General features: G+C 45.0%; 1 protein-coding gene across 1 annotated transcript in view; it reads left to right on the forward strand.

The window, feature by feature from the left end:
* Positions 1–9,101, forward strand: part of CFAP91 (cilia and flagella associated protein 91) — a 29,890-nt gene extending 20,789 nt beyond the window's left edge. The window contains exons 13-17 of the mRNA XM_066177364.1: positions 2,389–2,610; positions 3,852–4,000; positions 5,192–5,283; positions 8,500–8,781; positions 8,861–9,101. Of these exons, the coding sequence (XP_066033461.1) occupies positions 2,389–2,610; positions 3,852–4,000; positions 5,192–5,283; positions 8,500–8,780 (744 nt within the window). The 3' untranslated portion in view covers position 8,781; positions 8,861–9,101. The remainder of the gene's footprint in view (positions 1–2,388; positions 2,611–3,851; positions 4,001–5,191; positions 5,284–8,499; positions 8,782–8,860) is intronic.
* Positions 9,102–9,665: the final 564 nt, after the last annotated feature.

The raw sequence follows: 9,665 nt of genomic DNA on the forward strand, positions 1-9,665 counted from the left end.
CCAATAGCCATAAAGCTCTCCTAGCACAGGCCAAGCACTGAATGCCTCAGGGGCTAAAATTGCACTCTCACTGCTCTGCAGGCTCTGGGGAATCTCAGAAACAGACTGAGGCACCCTGACCACAGCTGCTATGCAGACTGTGCTTGCTTTGTTTGCAGACAGAGCACTTACTTGTATTTACAGGGCTTTGAACAAACTGCAGTCAGATGACCCTCAGTTTTCCCACATTTCAATCCATTTGGCTGCTACAATGGTGCGGTATCACAATACGTGCTTGTCACTCACATCTGTTGGATGTTTTCCTGAGTGTTTGTTACTGCTCTGTCATTTCCCTGTCCCTTTTCTAGCTTGGCACCCTCAGGCTCCTCCTCACACATAAAACCTCACAAAGGAAGCCAAAGTCAACCTATTTTGTAAATCCTGCTGGGCTCAAGACTTACTGGACTCCAGAAAGGGGACACCTTGAGGTACCTGCCACGGTATGCAGAGCAAAGAAATTTTGGGCTGCATTCTTAGCCATGGATCTAGGGAGAGCCAGGGATGCAAATTCCCATCCTGTTTCCTTACAGTGCCACAACCTTCCAGAGCAAAGTGAATGAAATAGCAGATGCTGGTCAGTAGTGGATCATAAAGAAATTTTGTCCAGAGTTCACTACATTTCAGAGAATACTGTATCTATCACATTCCTGCAAGTTTTCTTGTAGGTTTTAATGCTCTGCTGTTTTTTCAATGACCAGCTGGGAGGCAATTTGGCAGTTTCCATATTACAAAAACAGTATCCACTGGCCAGTTGACCTGGTGGAGATGAAGCCAGACCAGTTTCCTGCTGGTTGGGCAGCAACAAAATTTCCCCTTAGATCTCAGTAGAAGTTGAACCAGGTGACTGTGTTTTATCATTTACCATTTAGCATTTCCAGATACTCCCTCATGCACAGGAAGTCCAAGTGTGGAATGCAGGAATACAGAATATTTCTAGTGAGGAATTAAGAGAAAAATAAAAGCCTTAGGCATTAGAAACTTGCAGTGCTCTGTTACTTCTGGAAGCCCAGGTGAGAGTCAAGGAAAAAACAGTTCAAACACCATAATGACATTCATAGAGGAGGAGAGAGAGCAAATGGTAAAGATATTGACCTTTAATCTCAGAATTTCCTTTTTGGAGAGCCACTATCCCCCTCTGCTGGTATTGGCCTCCTCTACTCTCACCTTTTTTTTTTTTTTTGTTTACTGTCTCTGAAGGTTTACAGTCTTAAGGCTGAGGTTTTCAAACATTGTGAACTTCAAAACTCTCTGGAATTCATGTGCAGGAGTTTTCTATGTGTGTGGCTATTTCAGAAAGTCACTGATGACTCTCAGTTCTATAGGGTTGGTGATCACAGGTTTTTTTTCTCAGGTTTTTGACCATTTCAGTGTAAAAGAAATGCTTCCTGCCAAACGAGGATGGAAACTCCACATAAAACAGTCAGAGATGAGGAGTTGAAAATTTTCAACTCATATATAACAAAAATCTAACACAAGAGTGTTCCTGAGTTGTTTTCTCCATTTCACACCAGTTTTATGAACAGCACCTGGAGCAATGAAGAGGAGGGAGCACTTTAGTTCCATGTTATCCCTCCCTGTGGGGTGGTGCAATTACTGCATCACCATCTTCCATCTGAAACACCTGTGGGCTAAGTGCTGTCACTTCTAGATGTGTGCGGCATTGACAATCCCACTTCCTTTGAAACACTGCCTGGGCAAATGGCACAGCTGTATTGGAAAGCTGGTTTATTATTACTTGTCTGGGATATTTCAGCTCCACTTCAACTTTTATGTTTAGGTCTAGTCTGTGATTGCCTGTTTATTTCAACAGAACACAGCATCCCAGCCAGTTCCAGACATTGCCTCCTGCCAAGGCCTGTGGCTTCAGAGTCCATTCTGGAGATAATGAACTCCCCATAGATCTTGTCTCTTTCTGTAGTGCAATCACACATACCCAGCCCATTAAACAGCATGTGCTTGGAACAAGGAGTGAAGGGCACAGTAATGCTGAACACCTGGAATCTTGTCTCAGCTCTGTCACAGACTTTCTGATTTTCCATTACCCAGAATTTTGAGGTCTCCTTTGCACTTCTGCAAACTTGATATAATTACTGTCAATTTGAATTCGTCAGCAGTTAGTAACTTGTACAATTTTAGGTTCAGTGCCTGAAGCTGCAGGTACTCATGGCTGCCCTGTGCAGAAACCGGGCAGGGCATGTAACACATGAAGAGTGCCAGACTCCTGGGGCTGTCCCATGGCTGGTCTGAGTGGATGCTGCAGAGCTGTCTCACATGCCTGTGGTAGTCCTGGGACTCCGTACAACGTTCCTGGGGTTTGTAACACAATCCTTTGCATTTTTCATTTGAAAGATGTCAGCACTGGAGAGAGACTTGGCCACGGTAGAAGGAAGGACACTGGGGAACATGCTTGATTTTCTGTCCAAAGAGCTAGTGAGACTGCAAGAGGAACAGAAGATCCATGCTTTGATCATGCTGGCTGAGAGGCGGAGGCGGATGCGGGAAGCTGAGGAGGCCGGACGGCGGCAGCTGGAAGAGGACCAGCGGGAGGAGGAGGATGAGCTTTTCAGACAGGCAAGAGAGGGAGACTGCTGGGACTGTAGGCAATTTGTAGGAGCTGCCTCCTTGTGGAAATATCCATATGCATGGGAGCTGCTTCAGCGCTGACTTTGGTGATGGCTAGTTTTAAAATTGAGGGGGAAAGCTTAGTGAAGAGAGGGTGATTCCTTCCTCAGAGAGTCATGCCCATTAAACTAAGGATGATCTGAATACCCATGCAGACAGTCCTGTTAGGCCTGTCATGAATGGGTGTAGGTTTCTCAATTTCTCCAATAAACACCTATGGAGAACAAACGTACCTAGATCATCTCTAGGGATAATGTTTTGTCAGCACTTGTTTTGCCCAGCAGAACTATTAGATTCTTTTCCAGGAAGGAGGCCTTTAAGCAAGGGTGTGGAAAGATTTTGCCCCCACCCCAGGCCCAAGTGGACTGCAAATTACAAGAGGTACAACATTTATTTTGAAGTAATGATAATAGATAAAATAACCTTGAAATCAAGAAAAAAAACCCACTGAATTACCATATTCCATAACTATTCTATAGTCCTGTTCCTATTTCCTAGCTCTTGACTGCATGAAGCATATTTCTCCCTGTTGAAAGACATGAGTGGGAGTCTAATTGTCTAAACCAATAATTTTTAAACTTGGGAGGTGGTTAATACCAAAAGGGTCTGGCATCATGTTTTGGTTTTGTTTTTAAATTTCATCTTCTCGTCTTTTCTGTATTTCTGAGTGGTAAGCAGGTAAGGCCAAGACGCCATAAGCTTATGCCCTTCAGATTAGCAGAAGGAAAACACCCATTTCTAGAATCTCAGCTCTACAACCATTATAAGGAAACCAATAATTTTATCTTGGTTTTTGACTGGCTTGATGGAACTTTCTCCTTCAGGGTTTGCTTGAATGAAAGCTGATTTATTTACCAAAGTCAATACCCATGATTATTACTTGGCAATTGTTGTTCAGGGGACCGTGAGAACTGAGGGCGCAACTGCCATTGCATTCACGGGACTAACCTGCTGCACTGGAATTGCATCTGTGAATTGGTTTTCTTTCACCTGCACTTGTTCAATCAGTTCTCAGAAAGAATTACTAGAAAATGAATTTTTACAGAAAGCATCTCTGAAAACAGATCTTAGGTTGGCCTGCCTGAAACAAAGAGTCCTGAGAAAATCTGTTCACGCTTCTCTGGAAATCTTCCACTATGCTCCTGGCATAGCAATAGGCAGAGGAACAATATCTTGGTGTTTTGTTCTAGGTGGTGAATGTTCAGGACAGAGCTATTGACACCTACTTGGAAGACGTTGTCCTGAGTAGCATGGAGAGGACAGCTGAAGAGCAAGCCAGGGAAGAGATTCAGAAAAAGGCTATCGAAATCAATGACATTGCTTACGAAATGGAAAGTCGGTAGGTTATTAAACAGCACCTGAGGGGCTGTTCACAGCAGTTCAGAACCTGCCTGGCCATGTGCATCTGTGGCTGTGTGCATCATCCCAGCCATGGGAAGGGCAGAGCAAAGCTGCTCGTGGTCGCTTCATTAGTGTGGCTGCTGTATGGGAACCACACTGTTCCTACCTGCTACACACATATAAATCCATCAGAGCCTTATTTCCATACAGCGTGTGCCAGGTTCCCTTTGCAAATCACTTGTGCGATCTGTGAATCACCCATTTTAGATTTCTCCACACCAGTGTGAGGCTGTGACTGAGCTTTAAGTGCATCTGGGAACTGCCTAAAGCAATAGCCATTCATACCGATCTTTTCATTTATTTACACTACTACAGAAAATCCATTTGAAAGAGATCCTAAAAGATACAGCTATACACAGCTTTTCATTCTGGGGTGGCTGTTCTTTAAGGAACTGCCAATTTCCATGGAGGTCGCTCATATTGATGGCTGCCTGACAAGGCACTTGGAGTAAAGTAAGTTGTTGAGAACACCACGGTCTGTGTTTGCCTGGGGCATCAGCAGTGAATACTTTTTAGGACCTGCCAAACCCCCGGTTCAGTTTCTGTGCTCTTTCTTTGGAATTGAGCCACAAAAATCCCAATGACACAGTGACTCTCCTATGGTAGAGCAGCTGTGTATTTTGTATCTAGATGAATACAAGCAGAACGCTGGAATTCTTGGGGGAATGAAGCGTAGATAATGCATGCAGCCCCTGGGCCAACTGGGAACCCACCAAACCCTGGCATGGAAAAGAGCATGGGGGCCAGCCAAGTGCAGAGTCACAAAAGGGAAGAATTTAGCAAACTCAGCAATGGACCAAAGACTAAATCGACAAAGACACAAATCCTCGGTGATATCTGTGTATCTAACTCAGTTTGTCATCAGAGGGAGCTGAACTTCTCAGTGCCTTTGAGGATAAGGAATGTGGGGTTGATCCTGCTTTCCAATGCACTGTTGAACACATTGGCAGTGCAAAGGGGAATAGTGACACTGTCACCTATTTGTAGGATAGAGACCCAGCTGACAACTGCTGCCATGACGATACACTCCCTTGGAAAGAGTGAGGGTATTTACAAAGAGACCTGTTTTTGCAGAGGTGGTCTGGAAAGAAAATTAAAATACTAATACCACTGTGCATCTGTCCTGTAGTCGAACTCGCCTACAGTCAGAAGAGATTGTAGCAGAGCTGGTTTATAATTTCCTGATCCCAGAAGCTGAGAAAAGCTTTATGAGAGAAAGAGGTAAGGAGTCCAGTAATTTTTTTTTTTTTTTTTGGTGAATTGGTTCACTCTCCCTATTCTAGCTCCTTGAAAGGAATGATGCAGCCAAGAGTTGTCTCAGTTCCCTTTGATTCTTTTTTGGCACTCTGCAGGTAGAAAGTTAAGCTGTTTCACCCTTTTTTCACCAGTTTCTCATGAGCTTTAGTCTTTTCAAATGGTGGCTAAAATTCAGACATGCTATAAGGTCTGGCTTGTGCTTTTGCCAGGAAAGGTTGGATCAAATAATCCTTGCGGTATCTTCCAGCCTGGTTTGCTATGATAAATTTGGTGTATCTGCAACAATAAAACTGCATGAAAAGAAGCAGCCCATTGCACATTCAGAAACAAACTGGTAAAAATCTTTAAGTAGCACAGCTGTGAATTGTGTTATTATACGGCAATTTCTAAAACTGCAGAAGACTTTAACAAGCAAATTACTTAAATATATGTCATACATGGAAGGGAGGTTATACACTTTCCCTCTCCTCCCCAGCTGCCTAAGACTGAGAGGTAAAGATAAAGTTTTAAGGTTGGCTGTAGTGGCATCATGTTGTAAGGAGATCACCTTGCAGTTGTAAAGGATGTTTCTATTTAACGAAAAAGGAATGGCATCTGTCAAAATACAGAGGGGAAGACACTGGAAACCTGTGTCTTACATTAAGCAATGTCATTAAAAAGTGGCTGTTCCTAACTGGGATGTTTCCACTGACCAGCACAGGTGGAAGACCTTGACTAAACCACTCACCCACAAAAAGTGAGTATGACCTAAGCAAAGCAACTGCATCACAATAGAGCTTGAAGGGGGTCCTTGCTGCAGTGCACTCCTCTGCCTTGAGAACAAAGGCACTTAGTTCATTGCCTCTTTTATTGCTTCGTGAGTGAAAACACGAACCCCGATTACGCATTTTGTGGTCTCTGATTTGTGCAAACTTTCTTCTTCCTGGCTTGTGTACTGCCACAACAACAGGACCTGTTATGCAGCTGGCAGTTCTGCATAGGCTGAAATCAGCTCCCTTCACTCCAGCACTGCTTCTGCCAGCCTTCCAGAGCAGGTGATGTCATTGTAGCAGTGAAGCCTGCAGCTCAGGCACCAACACACACAGGTTAGCCTGTCTCAGAAAGGAGAGCAGAAAGAAGACCTGGAGATGGCTTAGGATTCTGGACACACTGAGGACATACATCAAGGCTCAAAATACATACTGGGCTTAAATGCACCAGCAGCTAATGAACAAAGCACCTCAGAAGCACTCCCAAACAACAGAAGAAAAAAAATCTTCAGAATCTGTGATAGCTACAGTGAGTTTGCCTGCAAAGCAGAGCTAGACCAAATTAAAAATTTAACTGGATGCTGGTGGAATACAGCAGTAGGCGAGTAAGAGAGCTCCTTCAAATGTGATCAGGAGCAATTTCTTTCTTTCACAATATTCTTGTGACGGCAGAAATTCAATGTCAGGAAGAGACCTGGCTTATGCTCTCTTCTGCTATTGCTGCATGGGGTGGAGTGGGCTCCATTCACTTAAGACAGTTGCGTTCTACCAGATGTACACTCTGATGAACACACCCTGCTGTAAACCTCCTGCACAGTGATACTTTCAGAATCATTAACTGTTCCATGGAAATCCAGAGGAAATAGTGTCAAAGAATGGCATTAGGTCTCATAAACACATTAGCGTGTTGCATTTCTGTGGTGACTTTTAAAGCCTTCCCCATAGTGAGCCAAATTATTCATTATGAAACTGTGTTTTAGCAACCTGGCCCATGCTTGAGCATTTACCTTCCTTGAAACCATCAGGAAGTGTTCGAAGAGCACAGTTGTCTGGCCTGTTAAAGGAGTAGAATTAATTTGTAGAATAAAGATTTGAGAGCCTGCAAGTTCAGTCTTTGCCTACACCTTAGCTTCCCCTTAAACACCTCTGTTTTGCTATTACCTACTTCGGGGGTTTTTTCCTCCTCATTTTGTTGCATTTTGATGCATAAAAGCAGGGATTATCCAATGCTGGCTCACCCTGAAAAACCTCTGCACCTCGATTCTGAACCCTGCCTCAGTGGAAGTCACTGTGCTGATATGAACAAACCTCGCTTGGAAAAGGACAGTGCCTCTCCAATTTCACCACGCCGTCCTTTAGATGGAATTCACTGTGGATGGAGAAAGGGACTGCGGCAATTCCAGGGGAGTATTCCCAGTATAGTTGATGCAGTTGATGCAAACACAATTGAAGCCAAAATGCCTTGGATAGAGAAACCTCTCCTGGGAATGGAGGCTGGCTGGTGAAGGTCAGCTTTTCAAATGCAAGTGAGATCCAGTTGCATTCATTGTTGACAAAGTGGACCTGGGAGATGGATAAACATAAACAGGGTGGGTTGGTAACGCTGAGTGACTGAGACAGGGACAGCAGAACTGTGTGCCAGCATGCAGGACACCAGTGCTTCAGATGCACAGTCCAAGTGCAGCTCAGCCTTGAAACAGGCCAAAGTAAGTCTTGGACTTCTGTAGGGAAGAGACAGGATGAGAGCCACCCCTTGTTCCGGCATCATTCCTCACACCCTCCACAGGGCACACAGTACTTCAATCCCCTTGACTGAAATAAAGAGGGAAAGGTGGAACAAAGAAGAGGGAAGAGCAATAGAGCTGCAGGGTGAACACTTAGGCTTGGGTAATTATTTCCCAGGAGGTGGGTTGGAAATACATACAAATGACTTTGGATGAAAGGAGGCGATCCTGCAGTAGCTGAGGGGAGGTGATAAGGTAGGCAGGTGACTTCACGTGTCAGTTGTGGCTCCGAGTCCTACTTTGAACTCCATAAGAGTTTCTCAGTGCAGGTCAAATCCTGGCACAGAAAGAAGATGGCAGATTTCAACTTGATTCTTCCAGAGGCTCGCTGCAATTAACAGACACTGAAGAAGAAGTTATTTTAAAGCCTGATAACATATCCTGGGCAGTTGTTCACAAAGCTGGAAAGGAGAGCACTTTGGCTGTGATTCCCACTGTGGGGGCCGTCTTCAAAGTGAAATGCAAAGTTGGTTGCTGCTATTAGGTGGCAGTAGAACACTTTCAGCCAAAGTTAGAAGGGCATGATTTTTTTTCCTGAGACAGACTTTTCCACAGCAGGATTGCTGAAACCAATCCTCCCTTCTCCCCTGCAGAGAACACTTAGCTGTACATTTCCAAGTAAAAGCCTTACCTCTTTTCTTGCACAGTGAGGCTCTCCCAAAGAAAACACATCTACGCTGCTCATCAGATCATCCACGAGGGCACAGAGGGGGCTCTGGCTGATCTGGCACCGCGTCAGGAGGCGTCTGCCACCAGGGGAAAGGAGGATTCTTCTGCTGAGACGGCCAGCACAGCTCTGAGCGGGACAGCTGCTGGACCAAGTGCAGCTGACAGCACTCACCCTCCCACAGTTGCAGATGAACTTGAACAAGACTTCCCCAAGGATCCCACAGCAATCCCACAGCCTCCTAGGACAGAAGATGAGTGAGGTGAGTTTCCCTTCCCCTGTGTGGTTTGAGTTTGGAGCAGGGTGAGGGAAAGGGAAGCACATTGTATTTGCTTTTTCAGGACACCCTGGATGGAAAACCCTCTCTCTGCCTTGGGCTGTCCCTCCTGCTGCCCGCCAGCAGTGTTGTCCTGGAACTGTTCTGTATACATTTTGTTGTTGCAGCTCCCTCCATTCCCTCCCCAATTTGCTTCGGACTCCATTAGCTGATTTTTCTCTTCTGATTATTTACAGAAGCTTGAGTGAGAAAGCAGCGTTAGCATTCCTTGTTTGTTTTCCTGGCGCAGACCAATAAAAATCTGTACCTGGGCTTTTGGTGGTATTTCCTTGCTTCAATAAGATTAAATGAAAAAATACTCCATAAGTGGGAAATTTTGAGTTGAGGCCATCCAGAGACAATTGTGTCCCAGTGGATTTCCTTAGTGGTGTAAGGCCCAATGGCTTTCTGCATTAGCACTGCTATTAATAAAGCACTAGAGCTGAACAAAACCAGTCAGATTTTGCACCATCTTTTCACATCATTAGTCCTCGGAGAAAGAAAAGGTGCCCCTGACCTCAGCAGGGTGGTTTCTGGCAAGCAGGCAGTGTCTGGCACAAACCTGAGTGATAGCAGGATGGCACGGGCATGGCGGGGCTGATGCATTTTCCAGAAATGTTACTCTTCAGGCTGACCACTTCTTGCTTTTTATCACTGCAAAGAGCAGCTCTGGAAAGAATCTTATTTTTCTTGGAACAGTGGTAGTCACTGTGGCTCTCCAGCTCCGAGGGCAACACAGAAAGGATGCTGTCTTTGCCGTGTGCTGGCTTTGCCGTGTTTGCAGGCACGGGGGTGCTCCAGCTCCGGATGTCGGGAAGCAGCGGGTTCAG

Source organism: Chamaea fasciata, unplaced genomic scaffold, assembly GCF_029207755.1.
Source record: "Chamaea fasciata isolate MVZ Bird 193981 ecotype frontalis unplaced genomic scaffold, bChaFas1.0.hap1 SCAF_2, whole genome shotgun sequence".
Taxonomy (NCBI): domain Eukaryota; kingdom Metazoa; phylum Chordata; class Aves; order Passeriformes; family Sylviidae; genus Chamaea; species Chamaea fasciata.